Below are 26,863 nucleotides of genomic sequence, written 5' to 3'. Positions count from 1 at the left end.
CCCATAGGGAAGACGCTGGAGAAGCAGTCATTTTCCTCACCATCTGTCCGCTTTGCTAGCCTTCAAAGCAAACAAGGAAAAGCTCTCAGTGTAGCCAAGGGGTAAAGCTCAGAAATGAAGTCAAAAAATCAGAAGGTTTAGCATCTGCTTCACAGACCTGAATTCAGGAAACAGCAAGTTGGATCAAGCCAAGGAAAGCTAGCGCTCTGGAGGGAGGGTCTAGCAACTTAACCCTTTTGTTGCTCTAAAGGCTCACAAGCCTCTTTTTAAGGAGCTATGGAACTGGATAGCAATGGGGAGTGGGGGAACCAGACCAGCTAAAGGCCAACCGAGGGTGCTTCCAGATGGAAGGCCCCTAACTCTGCCAGTCAGAAGGCTTGGGGCAGCAATGCCATTCCCTCCCCCCACTGCCGCCATTAGATTTTCTGCGGTAAGAGAAAGGATGGAAGGAGCGGTGGGAAAACATGGGAGGGTTACAAATGGAAGATGACATCTGGAAAAAAACAACCCATAACATTCCATGAATGAGGCAGGGCTATGACAGGATAAAAGCCTCATCTGGAAGCACCCCTAGACATAATGGAGGAGATCTATGAAATTGTCTAGATTTTCCTGGAGATCACTGCTGCTGGCTTTCAAGAGAAGGCGGCATCGGTGCCAAATGCTCAGTCTTTACAAATACCCCTCTGCTCTAATATCCCAACACAGCCCTGCCTGTGATCTTCGCTAATTCATTCAAATCCCTCCTCAAAAACTCACTTTTCCCATTGAACCTTTGTATGCAGGCACCCACACACATGCTTCTCATGCCCTACCACCATAACTGAGATCCTTGTAATATAGGGTGGGATATAAATGACTTAAATAAATAAATAAATAAATAAATACACCCAAGCACACCCAACTGAAAGAGCCATAGATTGTTTCCCCCTGACTCCATTTCCTCCCACTTCTGCTGTTTCCTCAGTGTTGGATTTAAAATTGTAAGCTCCTTGGGGCAGAAGTGGCCTCTGAAAAGTACCATGTACAATGATGCAATATAAAAATGAATAACTTAATAGCCTGCAGAAATGCTAGCCAGTCACAATATAGTTATTTTATTTATTATTACATTTACATCCTACCTTTCTTCCAACGAGCTCAAGGCTACATATGTGATTCTCCAACCCTCCCCAATTTTATCCTTACAACAAACCTATGGGGTAGGTTAGGTTGAGAGTACACTGGGCCAAGGTCAGTCCTAGGTCAACACTCTAACCCCTACACCACACTGTCTGTCCTACTGACAAAGTAGAACAACACATGCTTTGCATGCAGAAGGTCCCAGGCTAATCTGCAGGTAGGGCTGGGAAAGAAATCCTGGAGAGATGCTGCCAGTCAGTATAGACGATACTGAACTAGTTGGACCAAGGGTCTCATTTGGCTTTCCAGCCCAAACTACTAATCCAGGATTGCTGAACTTCTTTCAACCAAAGGGCCAAATCCCATTTTGGAGAAGTTTTCAGGGGCCACATTCCAGTGGTGGGCAGGGCCAAAAGAAATAGGGTTGGAGGCCAAAATACCAAAACTAGCAGCATATTGTAGCTTAAAGCTCCTCCTGCTAGTAACTCTTAGGAAAGATATTTCATCCTTTTAGCATGGGGGAAAAACTTTGTAAATGCCAGGAAATCACCAAACTATCAATGGTTGGAGAAAAGGGGTGCGGCCTTCTATGGAAGCCCAGGGGGGCAGACTAGGACCCCAAGTGGGCCAGATTTGGCCCACAGGCCTAAGGTTCAACAACTCTGTATTAATCTAACCTTGTTACAGAACCTTCAGCCAGCAGAGTTTCAAATAACTGCTGTGGTATGTAATGCACCATCTCTCACCTGCTCTGGTAGTCCAAGGACACACAGTAAATACCAACTCCAGCACACAGGATATATAACTGCTTGTGGAAGGGCAGGAGCTCCACATGCCACACTTGATCAGGAAATCTGTAAACAGCCTAGGAAGGAAACAGGCAACAAGTAGGGAATGGAGAGATATTAAAAAGGTCTTCGGCAGCTCCACGTGGAAAGGAAGCCAGTAGGAGTACCAGCTGTGCAACTCATCCCCTTGTTTAAATGGACACATTTCAAGATCCGTAGGATGGGCAGGTATATGAACACCCTGCCATAGCTGGTCTTCAACAATCTTAGAGGACAGGGTAGGATAATTCCTAATATAAACTGTCCTCATTCCAAAAAGTGAAAAGGGTAGATCATCTACCACCACATCAACCTTGCTTCTTTATAAGTACTAGATCCCTACACAATATGATTGCTACATTTTTATTCGCCCCTCTCCCGTGCTATTGACAGCAGCCTGGCATAGAGAAATTTAACAGGTGGATCAGGAGATGTGTCAGCTTAATTTACCCATGTCCTGCTGCTGTTAAAAGGCAGGCGGCAAAGCCAGCAAAAAGCCGGTCACCCTGCTTAGACAGATGTCATAGAGTCCATTTGAAAATTAAAATGCCACCAAAAGAGGTATCCTGGGGATTTCTCTCTCTGAAATGCTGTAGCCACATGTCAGAAAAGAAGGAAGTTTTTTAAAATTATTTTTTCAAAATTATGTTGGTTTACCATTGGTTTTGTTGTATTTCCTTTCATTGTGTATGTCATCCTGAGAACTTCAGCTATAGGGCGACTCATAAATTGAATAAAGAAATAAATACAAAATAAATGTGTTACCTCCTGCCCATCTCACGTCTGGCCAGACACAATATCCTCTGGGGATCATTTAGTATACCCAGTGGCATGTAGTCAGAAGCCATTATGTCTACACACACTTTGATTTAAAACAAGCTTCCCTCTCATAAATCAGTGGATCTTATTTTTCCTCTCTCTACAGCTTCTGCTATTCTCTCTGAAGAGCACACGTTGCAACGAGTGGCATTTATGTTACCTAACAGCCTACATGTGATTCTTCATTTTAAGCCTCTAACGGTTGCCATTGCTGCCGAACTGTGGTGATGAACAAGTGACATATTTTATCCAAGATGGGGCTGCATTTCAGGAGCGAGAGAATAGGCATAGCCCACATGTCTGTCTGCAGTAAAAGCTGCAACAGCAATTCAGGAGAGGGCTAAGAACTGAACACCCACCCTTAGCATCACGTGTGATCTGGGGAACAAGAAATGTATTTTTTTTAAAAGGGTTAACCCATTTGTGACCTACTTTTCTCTATGTGAGAGAAAAGTGTAGGAGGCTGAGCCACATATTGCCGTAATAGGTTCCTTGGAAACAAATCAAGTGAAGAAATTAAAGGGATACATTTAACATAACGCTACAGTTTGCCATGGGTCCAGCAAACGGTATAGGAAAAACGATGCAATCCATAAGACAATGAATAAGGCAGATGAACAACCTTGATTTTACCATTCCAAAGCCAGTGTAACATGACCACCCTAGAGTGCAGAGGAAGATTTATAACTGATAGAAGTGAGATGTTAAAAAAACACACAAAAAACAAACCACAACAGGTAGATGCCAAGAATTGGATGCTACATGTAAGCTGGTTCTGAAGCACAGACAATGAACCCACTGCAAAATGCTGCTATAGTGGGAGAATGGATTGAAAAGTCAGCACAAAACCTGATTTAGATAGCTAAGCTCAGGTCTTCACATCAGATAGCCCTGCCTGTAATTCGACGTGAAACAAACATAAAAAAATCTCAGGTTTTTATGTTGAGCTGAGGCTTCCAAGCTCCTCTGCAGGATCAAGCCCAAAATATTTCTAGAAGATTATCACTGAAATAAAGGACAGGGAGGGGAAAGAATTATGATGGCCTCATGCTACAATCATGGTACATGCAACTAGGCAAGGAGATGACAACCAAACCAAGACATGCAACCACATCAAATCCATTTCACTCTACTTCTTGCTCTGAATGCTTATACCAGTCTTGTTACTAAGTCTTTAAAACTTATTAGCTTGAATTTTTATTTTACTCGCCTGCCTTTTATTTGTAAGAGCAGCCCTTTTTATAAGCTAAAAAAAGATACAGGCTAGAAGTGCAGCAGGCTGACAAAGGAGGAAGGGAGTGCCTTCTTTCTCCTTTGCCATTCCACTGCCTTTCTGGCTGGCCGTGGATGAAGAGGCTTCACTTCCTTCACAAGCAGCATAGAAGCTAAGTGAGCTGGTGAAGGAGAGGGGAGATTGCTCTGCCCCCTTTTGATCAGCCTGTTGACTCACTTGGAGGGAATTCCACAAACTTACCTGCATGGAATTTCAGATCACCAATGGTGACCAAGTAAATAGCTAAATACTGATCTATGCAAATCCTATGCAGGATCACACAATCAAACAGCCCACCGCGGCTTATTTAAACTATGATGGGCTGCGATGTACGTAGATGGCCATTTTGAATATTCAAGCCACAACCAGCAGGCGTGGGTTGTGCGAGAGTTATACAATCCTCACATAACCCACCCCTCTGGGTTCAGATAACACAACAAGCCGTGGTAGTGGCTTGAATATTCAAACGCTGTCCAGCGTGCACTGGCATGTGCCACAATCCACCATGGTTTAAATAAACCGTAGTGGGCTGCGGTGAACATGCAAATCAGGTTTATGTGGTTTGAAAGCGTGATGGTCAATTTGGTGTTTAAGAAACAATGCTGATTACAATCTAGTGACTGAATGAGTGATGCCCCGTTACCTTCTTTGAGCAGAAGAACACTCTGCATCTAAGTACCATTACCCTTTATTCAAGGTTTTGTCTCTTGGCCTTTAACTTTGTCAATTTCCCAATAAGACTGTCTTTTTTGCTAAGTGTAAGCCGCTTCGAGAGCCTTTTTTGGCTGAGGAGCGGGGTATAAGCATAATAAATAAATAAATAAATAAATAAAAGCCTGTTGCTCCTTCATACCAAAGGCATCCCCACCTCTTCTTTCCCCTGAACACATTTGGGGTGAGAGACTGACATTCTGTATTTAAAAACACACACACACAAAAAAAACCCAATCATATTCATTTGTGCATAATTATCTTTTTAGTTTATATAACATAAGACACAATATTTGGGATTACCTAACCATAAGGTTGGATCAGTACAAAAGTAGCATTCACAGATGCCCGTGTATAAAGGTATGAAATAGCTGTTCTAACCTTCATACTAGTGAACAAAACCTACTATATAGAGATTCCTAGGAAATCAAACTACCAAGAGAATAAAGGCACATCCTCACACTCAGTAAGCTATTACACATGTAAATGAGTTACCCCTTAACCTAAGGCTTCAGAAGAATTCTGCTGTATTCACAATTTAGTGCTTACATGGTGGATTGTTCTACACACTGATGGGTAATTTTAAACTAGGTTAGCAATGCCACACACAGAAGAGAGAGCAAATGTAATTCAGGATCAATTAACACAGTCTGCAAGTGTGTGTTCTTTGTGCACCTGCTGTTAAGAGTTTGCATCAGATGAAGAAGGGTTTCAGACCGACTCCCTCCTTCCCTGGATACCAGCATGAAGCTTCCCCAGAATGGGCTCATCGTGTCTGACCTGGTTTCCAGGGCCTCCACATCTCTTCCCACCTCCCCTCGGCGCCTTAAACAAGATGGACCAACTTGGGCCAGCAGGATCAAAGGGACAACCCCGTGCCCCTTACCTTCATCAGCCGCCCTTCTTGGTCGTAGACGTAGACATACTCGGTGCCGTTGGAGAGGTAGATCCGGTTCTCGTGGCACAGCACCCGGGGCTTCCCAGCTGCCAACCCCCCAACCGGGCAGCAGAAACCTGCCAGGTAATCTACCCTGTGCCCCACCTGTGCCATGACCCCCAGTGCCAGCCTGGAAAAAGGACCACGAGATAGGGACACGCATGCGGTGGGGTGGGGCAGGATGGGAGAGGATGCAAGGACGCCCGTGCACCTGAAACCACGCAAAGGGACCACCCCCACCTGGGCAACGGTAGCCCACGACGACGTGGGCACCCCTTTCTCAGGAAGGGTGGGGTGGCGCTGAGGAGGGGCACAGAGAGGGGTGCTTTTAAAAGCAACGGGGAGGGGGGAAGCAGCCCTGTATCCTCCCCGCTCCTCAAAAGACAAGAAAAGCCACTCCCAATAGAGTAATAAAAGGAAACACTCCCTAAACCCCAACGGGGGACCTCAACAACCAATTCTCCCTCTCCCCAGTCACTTCGCCCCTCAGCAAAAGGGGCGGGGCTGCTACTCTGACCCCGCCTCCTCCACTCAGCTCGGGCAGCGCGGCTAACGCTGCCAGTTACCGGGCGCGGGTGGCGCCTCCGCTTTACGGCTCTCTCTCTCCTGCTCCTGTGACCGTCTGTAGCTCGTGGAAGAAGCGGGCAGGGGGAGTGGGGTTTACGACGTGCCGTAAAGCGGGAGGGAAGGAGGGCGCGGGAGAGTAGGCTGCGAGTTCTCTGTCGCTGCACCCGCATCTCGCGGTTGCTAAGGAGGGCGGAGAGTGGGGAAAGGAGGGCGAACGGGCTACGTGCCTGGGAGTGGCGTGGATGCCAAGTAGCTGGGCTGAGCGAGTAAAGCGGCTGCCCATTCTCGATGGATGAGGCAGCTGCATAATCATGCTTGTACATTAGGGTGGGAGCCTCCTGGGACAGGAGGACCTGAGATTCCAGGGAAATTATCATTGGGAAGTGCATGAGGGGTTGGCTCAGATATCTTTCCGGGTGGGTGGAGCGGAGGCTACGTGGAGTTTAACGTGTACAAAGTAAAAACAGCTGCCTTGAAGAACCTGAGCAGGGATTCTGTGCAAAGGTAGAATGCCCGTGTCCAAAGGCAGGTTACCTCTGAACAGCAGATGCTGCCTGCTGGGGACCAACAGCGGAGAGCTGGCTGATGCCTACGGGCCTCTGGCTGGCCAGCCACCATTGGAAACAGGATACTGGGCTAGATAGAGCCTTGCGTGTCTCTCTGTTACAGCTGTTTAGTAGTCATTCTATCTAGTAAGACCCCACATTTCAGAACTACAGCAAACAGCTTTCAGAGGTAGGGTTTGCATGGCGTTGAGGCAATGTTCTATTGTATTTAGCAGATTTTTAATATTTTAGTTTTGGTGAACTGACCAGAGTTTTCAGGGTTGGGCAATATAGGAATGTAATTTTTTTTTGTATGTAAGCCACTTAAGTTTTATTATATTAAGAAATATATAAATAATGCTAATACTGTTCAGGCTGGTGCCATGGATTCTTTGTATTAAAAAAAATGGGGGGTGGGTGGAAGCAAAATTGTTATGATGCAGCAGAACCAGTAGATGGCATTGCTGCCTGCACTGGGACAAAGCCATCCTGGCAAAATATGGACTGTAAGATCCACAGAAGAATGAACAATGAGATGTGGAACTACTGAATGAAGACAGGCCTTACTTTACCAAGAAACTGGTTTCTCTCTTTAACACAGAACCCACTCATTAAAGTCCTTGCTATTAGTTCACGCTTATTCATTATCCACCCTTTGTCCTCAACTGTCCTGAAAGTTATATTTTGTTTTCACTTCACAGTTAGCATTGCAACTTTAAAAACTAATAGGAATAATTTAGAACTCCACTCTCCTTTACAAAATTGCACACCTCAAGTGTGCAGATCAGATGTGAATTCAATAGCTGTGTACATTTGGAATTTTTCATATACAATTTGGAAAAAGTGGCCTCCCTACCAGAGTTGCTGGAAGTTTGACAACAACAAAAAGGCAGTAGAGAACTTTGCAAACATAATTTGAAATAAGAGAGAATAAGTGAAGTATAGCTTGAAGGACGTACATCTTTCAAGTCCTAAGGATTGAAAACTCTTCTGTTGTGACAGCAAGAGTTGAATCTTACCATGTTATTTCAGCCCAATGATTTTGCCTGGCCATTATACTTTTTCTAGTCTCTCTGAAGCCTTCCAGGAGTATCAACATTGACAAGACAATGTCTTGCAGGAAGTCCACAGATGAAATTCTCCAAGGCAACTGTTCCTCAGAATCCGCTTTCCAGCTGGTACTGCTTTTCCCTTTTTTATTTAGTGGATCAGCTGTGAGCTATAATCCAGACCTTTACTGGCTATGTCATCGATGCTGAGCCAGTTAAGGTCCAGGTTGCCATTTGGACCAGCATCAGTCAACCTCATGGAAGGGCTAGTGCTGCAATCCTAAACAGATACTTACTTTGTAAGTACTTACTTTGTAAGATACTTACACAGATACTTACTTTGAGTAAAGATGTATATAACTGTGCTAATAGTTTTGTGACTTGGGAGTATTGTCTGGTGTGGCTGAATCCATGTTCCTGACACTTGGAAAAAACCTGGGCCAAGAAGCAATTTAAAACTGATAGGCTGATAAAAAAAAAAGGGGGGGGGAATGGCAGCAATAGTTTTCAACATTCTTGCTTTATCATCACCAAAACACTAGAGGATTGGCCCTATATTAGGGCCACAGGAGGCAGGAGAGATGCACAATGTCTAAGGGCCCATCAGCTATGCATAATGTCAAGAAAGAGGCATGCCTGTTAGTTCCCAGGGGAATGGGTTGTATTATATAAAATTCAGTTACTCATTATCTGGCTCCAGATTTTCTGTGATATTTGGCTATGTGGTAATTTGGCCTGACATTTCTCATTTTGAAGGAAAGATCTTGGCTTGTAGAGCAAGTGGGAGAAGAATGAAGATCCTTTCTGTTTACAATCCACTCTGCTTACTTTCTCATGACATTGGGTGGAGGTGGGATTTTTCTTTTTAATTAACATTCCAGGAACCAGGGCAAGCTCATTAGCAAATAGCAGTCAGGGGATCCAATTCAACTCACTTTCCAAGAAGTGACTTAAGTTTCCAGTCAAGGTGCCATTCAGGCATAAAATAGTTGATACTTTCAAAACCTTTGACTACAAATCTGCTGCCACAGAGTGTAATACACACACACACACCTCTCTTCACATGCATTTTATGCAGTGGTAGCCATGTACAATTTGTGTGTGCTTATATTTTTCTTGACACTCTCAACAAAACAAGATCTCTGAAAAATATAATTTCTAATAGTTACACTTAATAGCAAGCTTGAGTGTTTTTTTTTTCTGGTTTATCAGGAGAGATGGAAACTGATCTCGCATACGCACACAGGAAAAGTGAATTTGCATTCTACACTCAGAATTTCTTTTGCAGTATCCAGAAGCAGAGTTTGATTGCTATTTATCTACTGCCTTCATTTGCCTCCACTAGCATTCAGGGGAAACAGCTGTGATTATTAATCAGGTACATCAAATATTTCTAGAGGCGGTATATTTTAATGTTTAAAATGAAACTGCACATGCACAGCATCTATAAAATAACCAATGCATTAACATCCTACATGAGACAATGCACATTGAAGATCTATGCATTTCTACTTCCTACAATGGAATGTGTAGATTATGTAGTCTACAGCTGTGAGGAAAGAACAGATTCATGTGCAACAGTTAACACTTTCTTCAACGTTGTTCAACTAGTGACTATCTAACCAGTTGATATTAATGCTGTAGCCACTACAATATGTGCAGATAGTACAGAAGTACTTCCTCCCCAGAAAGTTCCATGAAACTGGAAATTTACAAACCACAGAACCTTTCCTGAGACCTGTAAGATTCTGGTATTACTGAGTGGCAGGGAGTATAAGGTGGAATGCATGATTGCTTCTTTGGCAGTTCAAGGCAAGTTTTCATCTTCCCAATCAGGTCAAGTGGTGCATGAGTATTTTAAGAAACAGACCCATTTTAAGACTCTCTTGTGCAGCCCCTCCTTGAAGGAAACACCCTGCTGAAATCCACAGTCCCTGGGACCCAGTCTGATCGTGCCTTTCCAACACTAGAACATACTGAAATTAGGGCCCCAGGCTCACTAGTCAGGGAAGGACTCCTATCTAGTTCTCTGACATGAGTCTTTCATTCTACAACCCTCTTTAGGAACAGTCTTTTAGGGAAAAGGACAGGGAGACAGGCAGACAGATGCGTTTGGCTTCTACAACAATCATGAAGGTCCACAACACTCTAGGACCAAGGGAGCACTTCGGAACAGTTTCTACTGTGTTCTATCTGCCAGAGGCTCTGTTAGCTTCCTCCCATTCCGGATCAAGACTCTCCGGCGCTTGGCTGGCAAGGGAACAGCTGCTTTGTCTGCCTCTGGTTGGGTAACCCTGATGGGAGTCTTCGCAGGAGGCTGGCTCTGGCCTTTGTTCATCTCATCCACAAAAGACTCCACTCCCTCAAAGCGGGTGGTCAGTTCTCCAAGCCGTTCCTTGAGGGCATTGAATTCTTTGTATAGGTCATCAAGGGCATCGGAAAGGGGTTTGATCCTGGCCGGGGTGGAGGGTGGGGAGAAGAATAAACAAGAAATGGTGTAAAATATATTCTACAGTAACCTACACACAGTCAGGCTTTCATCCAAAGCAAGGAGTACCACCTTTACGACAACCCGTAATACTTAAAAAGGGAAGCATCCTGGCAAGTTTTATAGCTCAACCAAGACCAACATCTTCCCATACCTGCCAAACTGCATGGGGAATATCCAGACAGAATATGCTTACACACAGGCTGGCCGCCCCAAAGCTAGTCATCCTAGGAGGTTCCACCACAGTGCAGCATCCATTGATGGAGACAGATTTATTGGATTTAGCCAATCAGACTGTGTACAATGTAAAACCCACACAAAGGAGTACATTCCATCAGTTGCGTACATCCCAGACTGACTGCAAACACAGGATTGTTTATTGAGCCCCCGCTAGGCTGCCATGTGCAGCTGGCAGGTCTCAAGTTGTGCAGAACTGCTATAGACTTACCAAGTCACACTAGAAGCCTATTCTACCCTCTGCCCCCTGTCTCCACTCACCTCCCGTAGTCAGGCAAGACAGTCTGGTGATCATGGAGGAGAAGATTCTTGATTTGAGTCATGATAGCAAATTTCCAATTGTCCAGGACAACGGTGAGATTGGCACATCCCTTCATGTTGACCTTTTCAGCTGGAAGAGAGGAGAGAAACACATGGGAGTGGGGGACAGTATAAAAGACTAATATTGAAGAGCACACACACTTCATTAAGCTTCAGTACTGCCATTTAATTTCCTAGGTGAAGAGGGGGCACTTTCCCACCATTTACATTAACTGAGGACTTTAATCAAGGTAACTGCAAATAAAAAGCACATTTAAGAAATCCATCCAAAGATAGATGACATTTGAAAAAAAACACTTTGTAGCCCACTCTTTCTACACAGGTTCAAAATGGATAAGAAGCTTAGTAAGAGCAACGCTACTACATTATAACACACACACACACAGACACACACATATCAGTTGTGTTCATGCAATATCTAGATATCTATACATTGAGAAAGTGAAGTCACATTAATAATGGAGGTGTTACCTATACTTGATTGCAAGTTTGCATATTTCAGAGGGATGGGGAATGTACAGATCTGCCAGTCTTTAAACATTCACTTTTAGGACATATTGCATAAAATGGAATGCTTGCCTTCCTGCAAATATATCTGTGGTGACAGGTCAGGGGAATGGAACAGATTTACAGGAAGATTCAAAAGTGCTCCCAGGTGACCGAAAGCTCTGAAGGATGGGAATTTGGAAAAAGAAGTCTGGTGATTCTCTGCTCACAATTGTAAAAGAATTTTGAAGGATTGGGGAGGGGGGGTGTAATTTGAGTCTCATGTCAGCAGCCACCATGACATGAGCCAAATGGGGGGGGGGGGGGGAAACACAATTGTACCTTTCCAGCTGCTCAAAGAGGGATGGGCAGCTAGAAAAACTGGCAAATTCTAGATGTTCAGCTTTATCCCTTGCATAATCAAGATCATAGAGACTTTAGCAATATGGTCAAACCTGACAAGTTGCAACCCTAACACAAACACACACACACTTACTTTAAAAACCAGACAAGACACAAGCTTTCTGATCTGCCCAGGACATCAGTCCACTTTCTGGAGAGGCACGGAACAATTAGAGACACATTACCTTCAGGCCTGTAGTCCCATTCTGAGGGTGGCTGCTGACGCTTGGGTTTAGCAGCACAACTGACTGCCACGAAAAGCAGCAGGGAGAAGAGCTGCTTCATGATGCCTTTGTGGAGTGAAGAGAGAAGGAGAAATTAGTTAGGGAGCCCTCCCTCTCTTGATATGATCTCCCTGCAACCTAGGTAAAAAAAAGAAGTTCCCTCCCATCTCCTCTCCTCCACCTCTGGCCTTTGTCATGCCCCTGCTGGGGGAATTGTCTTTCTCCGAGAAGTTAAGAGATCTCAGAGGCAGATGATGCCATGGAACCACCCATATCAGGACACCATGGGTCCATCCCTGCAGGAGGGGAGTTCTGCTTTAGAGTCAGAGACTGAACAACCACACAGCTCCAGAAAAGGTTGTTGCCTTAAGAGGCAAATCAGTAGAGCTCCTGGAAGAAGCACCCAACTCCAAACAAGGACCCTTCAGGAGCAAGATTTGCAATGTAGTGCAGCAGAGCCTTGGGTGGGGCTCAGGAGGCTCTGGTAACATAAGCCTGCATGCACAATCTAGCTTTTGCTAGAAACAAAACTGCTACTGTATCTTGTACCCTGACCAAGACCCATGTTTGGACCTCTGTGTTATTGATCTTTGAACTTCTGCCTGTTGCTGCTTTTTGAAACTCTGATTATATTTGACTGATATTCTATGTGTTTGACCTTGGCTACATCTCTGAGTTAACTCTGGAAAATCCCTGCTTGTCCGGTAAACTGTGCTTGACTCTTGGCTTACTTTGACTTCTCTGTTGCAATTAGCTTTGTGTTTGTATAATAAAGAGCTGAACTTGGTTGAAGCAGGACATCCCTTGACAGCTCCCCTATGGACTTCTTTCCAGCTGGAATTGTCACAAGCTCTTCATACCAAAGGGAAAAGGGCCTCTCTGGCTCTGTAGCCTTAGCAATGTCACATTCAAATGGTATCCACTCACCCATCAAATCCTAGCAAGTTGGGAACATGTTACAGTGGTCTGAGCAAGTGATGCAGGAATGAGATTTTGTTGCTGGCTACCCGTTGGATCAGTTCTTTGCATGTCTTGGGCAAGACACTTCTTCCATGTGTACTCACATGAATATCATTCATCGCTGCAATATTGTGTTACGTTTGTAAGAGGTGAGGAGAAGGAAACAGAAAGGTTGGGTGGCAGTGCTGGCACCTAAGTATCTGTTAAATCTTTGCAATCTTTGCTGCCAGTCCTTCACAATAATTGTGAAGGACTGGCAGCGGACAGGAGACATGGGGCATACCCATTCTTACATCTACTACAGTAACAAAGAAGATGATCTAACTGGCAACCTTAGGGCCAACAAGCAGAGATTCTCTTCATTTTGACCTGCCCAACAATATTCTCTGTAGAGCCAGATTGCCCATTTGGTTGAAAAACAAAAACACCTTAGCTCATCCTTCAATTTGTTTGCACCTGGTATCAATCAGCATTTGGCCCGCCCTCTCCACTGTTCTGGTGTGGAGAGAGACCCACCATCACATTCCAACACATGAAGCATCTTTTCTTAAAAAGGAGACAAGACCGATGCTGATGCTGACGTCTCACAGGACTAGAGACACCCATTTCTGCTTGTCAGTTCCATTTTTGCCATGCTTTCATGGTAACAAACTGCTCAGATGAGAGGCTCAGAAGAGCCAAAATTATAGCCTGTTGCACGTTCTCATCACTTAGGACCTGTGTGCATACTGTTTTCATTGCTGGCCCTTAGCCTCTTGGCTTCTTTATTCAGGGCCAACCCAAGACACTTTGCTGCCAGAGGCGAAAGATAAGGTAGCACCCACTGCCTATTCCATATCCAGAACCTGTTGGGACTGGCAGTTGAAATCTCCACCACACACCTCTGAGGGCAGCAGTATAGCTTAGCAGGTGGAGGGCAGGCAGTGTGGCACATACAGCTCTGTCCTCCAATGCCTTGCCATTGCTCTTTGCCCCCAGCATCCCCTGTCTAATGGAAGGACTGGTCTTGCCTCTATTTAGTTATCTCCATCCAAGAAATCAGGACTACAGCAGGAGCCAAAATGAGCACAGAGACATAGGAAAAACCTAGTGGGCCCCAACAGGTGACCCCCACCCCCCAAAACAGGAATTATTTCCAAAAAGGAGGTAGGGTTTTGGCAATAGTAAATGGTACCCCATGGACACTGCACCTCCTTTGGAGAATGGGAAAGCTCTCCAAAAGTAGTTCTAGACTTGTCATCAATGCTCAGAACTAGATTTAACACTGTAGAGAAAAGGGTTTAGAAAAACAAAAAGGCTTTCCTACCTGCTGAGTGGAGATCCTGGGGCGGCAAGACGTGACCGTTGCTCTTTCAAGTCTCGGCTTTTCTCCTCTCTCTGGCCAAGATCTGCTTCTCTTCTTCGCCTTATAACATGCTGTCCTGGAATTCTGCCAAGCCACACAGCAGCCTTCTAATTACAAACAGATCTGTTTGGCCTACGGAGAGGGCTCCAAGCTGTGGCTGATTTCCCTCAAAGGGGCGGGCGGATGCTTGCAGGACAGCAGGACACCTCCCAACGAACACAAAAGTACAATTCAGGACACAGGAACTCTTCTGCACATTTGATGTGCTAAGCGAAAGCTTAGAAATCCAGCCCCCACTGCACACCTAGGTTCTTGACAGGCTAGAACAAAAAAAGTACCCTGCTTTCTTTAGGATGGAAGGGGAAAAGCTTGTTTGAGGAAGAGACTTCAACTTGCCTCTTAAACGTCTCTGACTAGGGAAGAACATTACCAAGTGGGCTAACTGCCTTATTGGTGCAAGTATTCTCCCAGCGAGTGGATTTCCAGACAGCAGATTTTCCAGGTGATGGGTAGTGATGCAGTACACCTCACACCAGCAAGCCATATAGGGACATGTGCCAGTCCCTTTGACAAATTATCTGTTAGTCCAAATGGCAGATTAGGTGCTAGTAACTGAGCTCCCAATGTGTTGTCCACCAGAAAAAGTCTGGTTGCTGCTCTCTCCTGTTGTGTGTGGGAGAAGCAGCGTGACTACAACACCCGACTGAACGGGCCTCGTGCTCATTGTTTACTTCCTGTTTTCAAACAGGAAGTACCTGAACGATGAAACCAGGAGCAGAGAAGCCATGGTAGCCAGCGTTTTTCTCCAGGTGTGATGGAGCTTTGTCATCTTGGTAGAACTCTTACACAGATTAGGGCCTAGGACACAGATTTTGTCCTAGAAAACAGGCACTGATCATTGGTAATAGCAGAAACACCATCCCAGTACTTCGCTTGTTTTGGGTTTTTTACTGCAAAAGAAGCTTAAAGCAGGGAGATCCTCTTCAAAGCCAGTCAGCATGCATACAGCAAGGAAGATGACTCCGAAATGCCAAAGGGCCTTGAGGGTGTCAAAGTTTCACAGGAAGATTGCTTCAAAGTGAAGTCAGGGCATCTAGCTGCTTCCATTTCCCCCCCATGAATGCCTCTGGGCTACATTTGGGGCTCAGAGATATTCTTAGGAATAGAAATAGGCAGGTGGCTGTAGGCTAATATTTTCTTCCATACATAGCATGCCCGTTTTGTGGTGGTGTCCAGGACAGTTTCTCAAATTGCCAAATGGTTGCGTACCCTTGCAATAGATCTATTGAAATGAATGGGACTTTTCATTAGTCACGATTATCTTAAGCCTCATTCTTTCCAATGAGTATCCTCTAAATAGGGCTCACATTGAATACAACCCATAGTTTAGTCCCTCTCCCACATGACTGCATAAATGCTAAACAACCAATTCAGCAAAATCATGTGGTACAAACTATTCAGGTTGCTGATGAGGTGTAGCACATTTGAATACACACTCACTTAGGTTGAAAACTAGGAAGTCAGGAGGTTAGACTGAATTCTTCTTTCTGCATCCACAAAACTAGCATGTAATGGAAAGTATGGTGTGCTGTTTTAATGGAAAACATTCAAAAATGCAATCTTCCAGCTGCAGCCTGGAGTGATACACTCCAGGAAAACCTTTTCAACTTCATTCTGCTGAATACATTCTTATTGTCTGTCCATGCTATGAAGCAAATCAAGGTTGTGTCAAGGACATATATTTCTTTAAGAAAGGTGCCCTGAGCTCTTCTGTAATTCAAAAACAGACTCACTACCACAAGATGTAGTGATGCCCACCAATTTGGATGGCTTTAAAGGGGGTAGGATAAATTCCTGAAGGCAAAGGCTATCAATGGCTACTAGCCCTGATGGTTGTGTGCTATCTCCAGAATTCGAGGCAGTAGGCCTGTGTGCACCAGTTGCTGGGGAACATGGGTGCGAGGGTGCTGTTGCACCATGTCCTGCTTGTTCATCCCTGGCCGATGGCTGGTTGGCCACTGTGTGAACAGGGTGCTGGACTAGATGGGACCCTCAGTCTGATCCAGCAAGGCATTTATGTTCTTATGACTCCTAAAAAAAATTACAGGTAAAATGGGAGAGAACTCAAGAATCTTGCCTGTGCAGTATTATTTCATTGTGGTCATTAACATAAAAATGTATGTTTGAATAAAGCAACGTTACCTGTTTCTGCTGTCAGTAATCCCAATTGTCACAAGAACTGGGAAAACAGAGAAAGGGAAGAATACTACTTGGAGGCTTACAAATCCAAAGTGCCCAGCATCAGGGAACACTCTCTACTGCCTTGCTGTTGAGTGGAGAAGGTAGCAATTGAGACCAGACAAATTGATGTAAAGTTATATTATTGTTTGGGGGGTCTAATAAATTGTAAGGTTTGAGGAATGAGAGTGTTTATAAAGAAACACATCTTTCATTATTTATGGTACTTTATTTCCACTTTGTTGTGGGGGTTCTAAGAAAGCCAAGATAGTGCTGCATGGGCACCAAGAAAATATTGTTTGGTTTGCAAAATGCCTTTAAGAGGGATCATTCTAAGTTCCTGCTACACAATTACTAGAGTGAGCTCGTAAACAACAATTCATGTATAGCAGCTCCATGTACATCTAGGTAATGGTAAAATTCTGGAGTTCTGGAGAGATGGGTTACCAAAACTTTGCCTGGGATTACCAGGTCTTTCTCTAAACAAAACTTCATCAGCTTCACCTGGAAATGCTGCTGAAATTCCATAATTTGCTGCCCTCCTATCAAAGCTCATAGCAAGCATTTTAGATGGGAGACATGGACAGTACTACTACTGTTCGAAGTAAGGAGGATGTCTTGTCAGTCCAACCTGAAGAACACCCAAGTCTTGTTTGGAGAAAGATCTGCAACCAAAGAGCTGCACGAGTTCAAAATGGATGTGAGAGAAATAGACTTGGGGCCAAGATGGCGAAATAACAAAAAGATCAGGAAGCTGCTATTTCATATGCTTTTAATAGATTTTTATTTGCAGGGCTGTTATTCAGTTAACTCCAGTCCAAACCAAACACACACCTCTGCAACCCATAGAACGAAGAGGAATAGCAAGAGCGGCTACAGCCCAGTGAGCTAGAGAAATCTAGTCAAAATGCAAACCCAGGAAAGAAGAGTCACATGTCCTGTCAGCAATAACAAGGGCCAGATGAAGTGTTTTCAAACACCTGACAGACGACGGCCAATATTTCTACCATGGAAAGTATATATCACATCCCTCGTGGCAGCTGTCCAACAGCCAAGCCTACATGCCCATAAATGAAACTGGTATCTGGGGTGGAGGCACAATTTGCTGTGGCGAGAATCTAAAAATATATACCGTGGAAGGTCTGAAAGAGGATGCCCTCTGACCACATAACCCAACAGATGACATGAATGCCTTATTTCTGTATAATAATGTTGATGGATTTGCCTGGATGACAACAGGCTAGTTGTCAGAACTACTACAGCAAGAAACCAAATGTGCCCTAGCATAAAGCTGCTGGCAGAGATGCTAGGAATTTTTGGATAATGAAAACATCTCTGTACAGGTGTGAAAGGAGCTGCTCACACAACAGAAGAAATAAGGAGTCTGAGGGCACTGCTAGGATGAGGTTATGTGACCAGTAGGCAAATTAGCGTTCTTGAGGCAAGAGAATTTCTGGTGCCTCAGCTGCAAAATGCCTCTTATCATGGTGGAGTAAGACAAAGTTTCAAGATGCCAACCAATGCCCCATTTCGTTTTGCCTTGCTGGGATGATATTCAAGTCACTAAAAGGCATGAGGAAGGCACTTGCAAGCTTTGGCTGCTCACAACTGCAGATACCAGGGAACAGCTTTAAACATAATGGGGAGAGAGTGTATGGAGGTCTGGGGCAAGTAACCATCAGCCCAACCCTGACACAGCCAGGGTGATGCTGCCGAGATTGTTTCTGCTTCCAGACCAGGAAGCCATTTGTTCCCTACTACCTGATTTGAGGGAGAATACTCCTCCCTGTTGCCTGGCCCTAGATGAGAAGCACCAAAGACAGCTGCTGATAGAGCTCTTTAATTTGCTGTCATTATGGCTGAGCTGGACAGGAAAAGGGTCAACAGGCAACCAGAGACACCTTTACCAAGTTGAGAGGGATGCTCTCTCCTCTTTCTAGTGCCAAGGTCCTCCGGGGCTTAGCCTGGGGCTCTAAAGCCACTATATGTTCTGTCATTGCAGGTCACTCAATTTGGAAACTGTAATTAAAGGGTAGACCGAAGTGACTCAGGCACCAGTGACCCAGCGGCTCTGGGGTTAAATGCAAAACATGTCAAGAGAACAACATTAGGCAAGCTAGCCCTGGGGGACCAAATCCATCCCTTCGATGCTGCTGCCTAGCCTCACTGACTGGCTTAAGGCTGGGGAAAGCTTGTGGCATGCAAGCTAACAGGGAGGCATGGCCACACTGCCATGTGCCCACAGAGCTGATGAGCCACCCCTGTGACTGCAGCTCAAGGGGAAACATGACCTCTGGCTTTCTACAATACTGAGAGCAAAGAAAAGACAAGGCAGCAGTGCTGGGCAGAGGGGCTTCATCATCGTCTCCCACTGGGATATCCAGTTCCAGCTGCAAGCTGCCACCCTCTGAACGGCACTGAGTGCCCGTCATATGGGTCACTTCCATCCCTTGCCCGTTCTGCCCCACCCCTCATGGTACATCATCCCAGGAGGAAGAACAGTCCCGCCTGGCTAAGGGTTTGCCTCTGTATTTCTGCCAGTTGGTCTGTAAGGGCCACCCTGAATGCCAAGCCACGAGAGGCCTAGCTACGTGGTAGGCTACACATCTCGCAATGATCTGTGCCTGGCTGGTTCATGAAGGTGCAGTGCTGACAGGCCCACATGGAAGAGGTTGCTGCATGCGTTGAGCCACCCATGGCACCATATTCTTGGAGTCCGGGAAGCTGAACACCAACTGTGCCTGAAAAGAGAAAATACAAGGGAGAGGATTAAGCGGGGGAGTTCTCACCTGGTAACATTCAAGAAAACAGTAGATTGCTACAGTTAATACAGAGCCCTCCCTATATAACCAGCCACATTCCCTGCTTCCCCTGAGTAGCCTCATCAAATCTCACAAATTTCCACAATTGTATAATTTGTGAGTTCCTTCACTTTTCCCCCTGTGCTAGTTCAGTCCATTTTCTTATCCCTGCACGAGTGTGACACCTTTCCCAGCAAAGTGTTTCACCAATGTTACAATATTTGGCCAGGTAAACAGCCATGACTGGAGAAACATTCATCCTTTTCCTCCTCCTGTTGAGCCGTCCCCCGTCAGTAACTGAGGGAACCAAAGCTCCCCGGCATCGCTGCAATGACATGTCTCAATCTCAGCATCAAAGGGAAAATGCACAAGACATACTGCAAAGCTGCTCGATGGTGGCCCATTGCTCAGATTTCTTCCAAGTCTGTGCAAGCTCCTCATTCCGGGTCCTTACTGCCTCCAGCAATAAGCTGATGCTATCCTGAAAGAGATGATACATCACACCACGGTCAATCCCTTCCCTCTAGAGCGGCAGCATCTCCCCCACTGACGGTAGTGGTTAGTAACATAATTAGCCACTTTATAGTAAGGTAATAGTCTTGCAAATAATAAATTACAATCCACAAATCAGACTCCACTCTCCACCCACGCCATTTCAGGCTGTTTGAAAGCCAGGATTGGCAGTTAAGATATACTTCAGTTTCCATTCTCTAAAAACAGCACAGTGCCATCTCAGATTGATTTTCTCTCTCCTTTCCAGCTCAAAGGGACCATATAAAGCAAGAGAGGGAGCTGCACAACATATCCAACACAACCCTGCACATTAGTTTTGAACCCTGAAATAATCAGCGGTGCTATAGTGGTTGCATGTGCATCTCTACTCATCTTGAAGGGTTACTGGCCAGAATAGCGTGCACACGGCCAATGTGGGACAAGCTGTAATTCTGGACAAAGAAACTATCAGCATGAACTCTTTAAAACAACCAGGAGAGCATCCATGATACGCAGGAGGCAAGAGTGCATGAATGGCAGTAGATGGACAGGCAGGCAAGGTAGAATTGCTATCTCCGATTTGCTCATTCAGTGGCAACTATTACCTGCCACATACAAGTGGAAAATTGCATCACGTCGCTGAATATCTTGTGCTTCAGACAGCAGAGGGCACTAGAGACAAGTTCTGAAATGCATTGGCTGGAAATGTGCCGTGTCTACACCCAAGAGACCTTGGGTACATATATACATTAAGTTTTCTAGCCATCACTAATACTTCAACCCAATTCAGAAACTACAAACTAATCTCAGGAGTCCAAAGACAATGAACATGAGAAATGCTATTCTTTTTTATTGGCTTTGTACCTTCCTCCACACCACAAATGTGAGGGTTTTATATGTAATGCACAACCAAACAACAAGGTAACATGCAGTAAATCTGATTGGTCCTGATCTCCAGTTGCCTACTGGCAGCCCAGCTGTTCTGCACATGTTGACGTTTGCAGTTCTTAAACCCTCTAGAAAACACATGGCTTGGATGGTTTCCCCCCCACCCTCTTAGTGTGTAATTTATTTTTTTGTAATGGAGGAAAAATGTTACAGATGTTATAATCAGTTTCATGTGCAGCTATGCTCCAGCACTCAAGCCAACAAAACGGGGTGTAGGAGTAAAGGGAGATGCAAACACAGGAAGTTGCTGGCCTCGGTGAGACTGGTTGACTGATCTTCCGATCGTTTACAACAGGAATGTCTGATTCAGAGAATTTAAAAACATTTCCAGTTGTTGATGAAACATCCAAGTTGGCTCCATCTAGTCCGAGAACATACCAATGCAAACACCACCAGCTTACTTCTCCAAATGACACCAAGGCTAAGCTGAAATTGCCAACACTAAAATCATCTGAGCATCTTTGATACCAACCTTAAAGTGGCACTTCAAAAACAGGGCAGACCCTGTTGCCTGAGAAAAGGCTTGGCCAAACTAACAGAAGGTTCACCTTCCCTCCAAACAGGCAAAGTATTTTATTTGGAGTCCAGTGCTGCTTAGCACCTCTCTCTCTCTCTCTCTGTGCGAACTTTAATGTCAGCTTCCCGAATAACATCCCTGTCATTACATACCCTTAAAGGCATAACTTCATTGGTGACCAAGAAGAGGAGCAGATGGAAATCAGAGATGATGTCAAGGAACACAGAGGAGGTGTTCTGGGACAAATATGTAGCCAGACTGTGAAAGTCCTGTAAAGATTGTGAAGAAGATAAATATTTCAGTATTGTTACGGTCTCTAAAAAAGGTTAATTATACCCACATTGGCCAATCCCAGCATCACTTGCCACTTGCTAATATGAATAGCACTACAGTATCAGAAGCAGTAAGCCTATATACTCAAGTTGCTGGGGAACATGGGCAGGAGAGTGCTGTTGCACTCATGTCCTGCTTGTGGGTCCCTGTTCGACAGCTGTTTGGCCACTGCATGTCGCTTCTTACGTTCTTACTGGTATTGTTTGGGCACCACTGGATCACTATGGTAAATGTGTACCTGGACCTGGACACATTTCCAAGGCAAACATCAATTCCATATATTCTGTTGTAGCCAGGGCAGTGAGGGGATAGGGAATAACACCAAAATTCTTAGTATCAAGAGTGAACAAATGACTGACACAGTCTGACTTCTACCAACCAGGTGCCAATAGAGTTGCAATTCCTTTCTGTACTAAACATGGGTGTTCTCTCTGGAGTATGAAAGCACAGAGCACCTGGGGAAAGTTTAGATAAAGCTTGCTCTTGTGGGCACCTAATTTGGTATTCCTATTCCAGGGACTAACCAATACTTTAGAAGAGGCCACAAAGAGTGTTATGGACAGATCCAGCAGTTATCATCTGCATCCAGTTTCTGACCAAAGGTTTAAGGACATCTCAAGCATGAGGCTTTATCTGTAGACTTTATTGGCTGACAGGAGTTGCCAGGGTAACTGGAGTGAAAAGCCGAGCTAGGCTACATTGTTTCCAGACCTAGCAGTTCATCAACATCCATACAGACACATGCTGAACTCGAGGAAGCAGAAATAGAAAAGAGAAGTCACACTTGGCTTTCTCTCTCTCTCTCTCTCTCTCTCTCTCTCCCCCCCGCCCCAAGTAGGGCCTTGTCCTCACAATGTTCATGTTTCTCTTCAATCATATAATGCAGGTATTCTTTTATTCAAGCAGTGAAAGGCAACAGTAAAGCTGAAGGTGCACACACATACCAGAGGTGTAGGTGCATTGGGAAGAGCTATTAGCGGGACACAAATTTAACACCTCTGAAGAAAAATGAGAATATGTAGCCCAACACTTAAAGCATTTCTCTTAACATCTTCAGTGCAAGCTTGGTTCTGACGTCACAGTAAGATTACTATTTTATAAGATTAAGTGCAATTTGTCCCCCTCAGAACTGCTCCTCTCACACGCAAATTTGGCAGAAAAACAAAAGGGAGTTAAAAATAAGAACTTTTAAGACTACTTAGCATCTGCAACCATCCCATTTCTTTGCGCAATGTCCTATGATCTTTACATATTAAAATTTAAGTCAATTTTATTATGAAGAGTCCCCACCCTACCCCCCTTATGATTCAACACTTACCTGAGTTTCTCCCAGCACATCACGATTTTCAATAGGGAATGGATTTTGAGAAATAGAAAATGTGTAAACTGGATCTTTGGGGAACGTGGTAGTAATCTTAAAAAAAAAAGAAGGAAAAGATTCATGTGACAACTAGCATAACTTGGGCAGTTGAAGAAATAAAGTGAAGGCCAAATATGTGGCAGTTACAGGCCTCAGTTGAGTACCTTCAATAGCTCAAAGATTCAGAGACCCAGCTGGGAAGGTCAGAAAGTGAGACTATGAAGTAAAGCTTCAAGGCTTTTCACATTTACACGTATTTTGTTTTACTCCCACCTCTTTTCCCAAGGAGATACTTCAGCATGCATGGCTAAACAAGCAGATCACAAGAAGAAATTTCATTTCAAACAGCTAGGCTTATTCAGGAACATGAAGGCTTGCACAGGTTGATCAGGAGTAGGCTAATATTGTTAAGGTTAAAACCTTCAGGAGTTCCAACTTCCACTGCCCTTTCCCCAATAAAGCAACACAGCATATATTACGAAGCATTACTATAATAAAATTAAGATAGACCTCTGGAGGGCATGAAAAGTTTGCTAACGTGAGGCGCCCATGACTTTTGCATCCCTACGTCTCCAACAGAGAGAAGCCCATGCTTGTTGATCTCACATGTTACCCAAAGCAAAGTAATATCACAGGCGATATTTAAAAGTGAAAGGCTGTCATATCCCAACTAGCATTCTACAGAGTGGGAAACCTGACTAACAAAAGGCTTTTCAATTAGGGACCAGCACATTTGTAACCAATACCAAAGGTGCAGAAATAGCTCAAGTTATAAGAGAAGAATAAAAAAAAAACAAGAAAAGCTTCAGAAATGCAGTTTTATCTCTTTTCAGACGCCTCCTAAGTGCACGTTCTGTCAATCTGTTTTCATCTTAATTATACCCCAGGTAGTCCAAAAACAGATGCCTTTGCTGCTTGGGTAATAAATGTGTTTCTGGGCTGTCAACTGAAGCAGGAATTCTGCAGGCTCCACACAATGGCCACTATTGTTGCAAAAGGGAAAATCTCACTGCATGAATCAGACATTAAACGCCTATAGTCCAAATTCAACTCTGAGCAGCAAGCAATGCAAATACATGGACAAGGAGGAGGAACAAGTGAAATTGGTGCCACTACTAGTGCCATCATATTTTGAGCTGATGAATCATCTCTGTGTTACACTCCTCTATCCTGTAAAATGCTCCCCTGCCTTTCATTTTAATGCTAAATCCAAGGACTGTGGCAATTTATTTATTTTTTACTAACAAAGATTATTGGGTATTGGATATACAGTGAGCTACCATCCACACACACACACACCAGAAATGAGCCCATTTTCCTATGGAAGACAGGCAGCTGGGCTGTCTTATTCAAGCTGAAAGCTCTGATAATGGCAGTGGGCATGCCAAAAGCAGTCAAGCCACATCTGGTTCAGACACTGTAAGCAGCAGGCTGCTTAATCACTCCTCTGAAAGGTACAGTAGACACTGCTAACAAGCTCCTGGTGATGTAATCACCAGCATCTCTGTGGGGGTGGCAGTTTTTACTTGTCTAATGGATAAATGTAATTTCATAAGAGCAGTAAGATGCTTTGAGCAGTGTCTAACAAGGAAGCTAAATGCTTTCCTGAGATTTTGCACCACCACTGATAGCCCAAAAGTAAACTGCAACCAACAGGTTATGTGTTGCTTGATAATATTTAGGTTTCTAATAAAGAGAAGGGCAAAGTAAAGAACAAAGTGGAAATTCCAAGGTCAGCCTTGTGAATTTTGCCTATTTCTATTTCGCTCTACAAAAGTAAAAGATAAGCGTAATGGATACTTACATCTATGATTAGGTACTCAACAGGGAGAGGACGAGCTAGCTGGGTGATCTCATTGCCAAACTTGTCTATATCCTGAAACAACAGTAGTCAATTGGTTAGATAGAATGATTAATGCAGAATTACTAAAGAGCAGTAGTTCAAAGGCTACTAGTGGGCCACTGGCCAATTCCTAGGTCACATGGAGATTCCAGGTTTTTTGTTTTAAATAAACAACACAAAACAGAGGTCAGCTCATCCATGCAGTAGTTGCATCTATGGAAAAGTTTTGTAGTTATATGGGGGGGGGGGGGAGAGAGAAACACCTTTGTCCATAAATAACTAAGTATGCCTATTACCAACAAAAAAAGCAGGAATGACAGCATGCCATATTTAAGTCTCACCCCGAGATGGCCCATCTAGAACAGTAACCCATCTCTGACCCTGGCTTACACTAGCTTCAGACAATGGCACTGCCCAGATGCTAACCTCTTTTGCAGTAGTTTACACAAATGCAAACCAGGCCCTTTTCCCCTCCCAGTCAATGCCTCCTTGTGGATGAGACAGCATGGAGAAATATCAGCATGAACCAGATTGCACACTGAAATAGCTTGCAGCCATTTCTGTGATTGCAATAACAATTTTTGCAGTCTCCCATATAAAAGGCAGAGATGCTTTAGAGGGGTGCAGGGACCTGCTGGTTAGCATCTATAAAATGGCCTTTAAAGACTCATTCCACACTACACAGTACAACCAATTCTACTGTCAATCACAGACTTTATATACAAAGTGGGACCCTCCCACACCTGTACAGATTTTATTTTTTCCTTAAACTATGCCAATACCTAATTGAAACTTAGAGCTTAGCTCACCATTCATAGCTAGCACACATTCTCTTTGGGGCAGACTAAGTGTGATGGAGACGTCTACGTTTATTATTTATTCCTCTGTCTCACTCACATAAAGAAAGGAGAAGGGTCTTATTTTAAACGTAAAAGGAGCATGTGGGCGAGGGGATCTGAACTGTCCCCTGCCTTATCTCCTCATGCTTCTTTACTTAGGGCACTTTTCTCACACACCGCTCAACCTCAAGACTGAAATGAACGAGGGAGGAGGGAAAGTACCTGAAACGATCACGCATGAAGAAGGTTCCACATACCTCATTAACATACCCGTTTTCTGCTTAAAAACAATCCCACACCCTGTTTTATATGCGAATGAGACAGATGTGAAACACAGCTGCCTGGTCAGATCTAGTTTGGTTTTTGGTCAATAGGAAAAATTGTCAGACACACCATGGCTGAGAATTTGAAATCACTGGAAATTTTCATTCTCTCTTTATGCTTACAGATTGCAGAAAAAGTGAGCACATATTTGTTTGAAGTTACTGGACTGCAGGAAAGACTTCACTGGGACCTTGCAAACCCTAACGGGCAGGAAAGGAAATTTCTATAGAAAGTCTCCAATGAGGTGTTCCCTGTTGGGTCCAATATGAAAATATCTCTTTTCTCTCCACCTTCTCTCCACTTTACTCACCCAGCCCCAAAGGAAGAAAGACTCACCATTCTAAAAGCAGTGGAGAATCCAGACCACATAGGTATGGATGTCTCATTTTCTGCGTGATGCTTGTCAATCCCTCAAGAGGCATAACAGGGTTACTGTATCCTCCATAAGGTCCAGAGAGACTAAGCAACTAGTTCAAGGCCACACATGAAGGAAGTAGCAAGGAGAAAAGAATACCTAACAGCCTAATAGTGGGCTGTGTTGCCTTCATATCTAAAGAGCTCAGTAATCCGACAGTCACTCTGACACATCACCCTATTGATCCCAAAATCGAAGAGTTCCATTTGGTCTCATTTTCTCACTGTTCTACAGTGTAAAAAAAAAAAAAAAGGGGGGGGGACACCACAACAATAAGCAACCCTACCACCTTTTCTTAAATCACAGGCGTAGAAAAGGTACAGAATCTGCCAAAGCCTAAACTTGTTTCACTTTGTCAGATGAATTGAATGCAAGTTCAATTATAGGGGGAAAAATGGCTACCATATGTTCATTAATCACAAAGTGACAATTAGACCTGA

At 44.2% G+C, this 26,863-nt stretch overlaps 2 protein-coding genes across 3 annotated transcripts in view; both read right to left on the bottom strand.

The window, feature by feature from the left end:
* FAAP100 (FA core complex associated protein 100) overlaps window positions 1-5,840 on the bottom strand; it is a 17,600-nt gene extending 11,760 nt beyond the window's left edge. Inside the window, exons 1-3 of the mRNA XM_063120089.1 lie at window positions 5,639-5,840; window positions 1,869-1,987; window positions 1-60 (exon numbers count right to left, since the gene is read on the bottom strand). The exon at window positions 1-60 is cut by the window's left edge and continues 869 nt beyond it. Of these exons, the coding sequence (XP_062976159.1) occupies window positions 1-60; window positions 1,869-1,987; window positions 5,639-5,803 (344 nt within the window). The 5' untranslated portion in view covers window positions 5,804-5,840. The remainder of the gene's footprint in view (window positions 61-1,868; window positions 1,988-5,638) is intronic.
* An 11,471-nt stretch (window positions 5,841-17,311) lies between these two features.
* NPLOC4 (NPL4 homolog, ubiquitin recognition factor) overlaps window positions 17,312-26,863 on the bottom strand; it is a 58,706-nt gene continuing 49,154 nt past the window's right edge. For both annotated transcript variants that reach the window (XM_063120082.1, XM_063120083.1), the window contains 5 exons: window positions 24,807-24,878; window positions 22,961-23,056; window positions 21,462-21,578; window positions 19,731-19,833; window positions 17,312-19,292 (listed from right to left, as the gene is read on the bottom strand). In XM_063120082.1, the coding sequence (XP_062976152.1) occupies window positions 19,135-19,292; window positions 19,731-19,833; window positions 21,462-21,578; window positions 22,961-23,056; window positions 24,807-24,878 (546 nt within the window). In that variant the 3' untranslated portion in view covers window positions 17,312-19,134. The remainder of the gene's footprint in view (window positions 19,293-19,730; window positions 19,834-21,461; window positions 21,579-22,960; window positions 23,057-24,806; window positions 24,879-26,863) is intronic.

Source organism: Elgaria multicarinata, chromosome 3 (assembly GCF_023053635.1).
Source record: "Elgaria multicarinata webbii isolate HBS135686 ecotype San Diego chromosome 3, rElgMul1.1.pri, whole genome shotgun sequence".
Lineage (NCBI taxonomy): Eukaryota > Metazoa > Chordata > Lepidosauria > Squamata > Anguidae > Elgaria > Elgaria multicarinata.
Note: the sequence above shows the minus strand (reverse complement) of the source record. Positions and strands in the feature narration are given on the sequence as shown.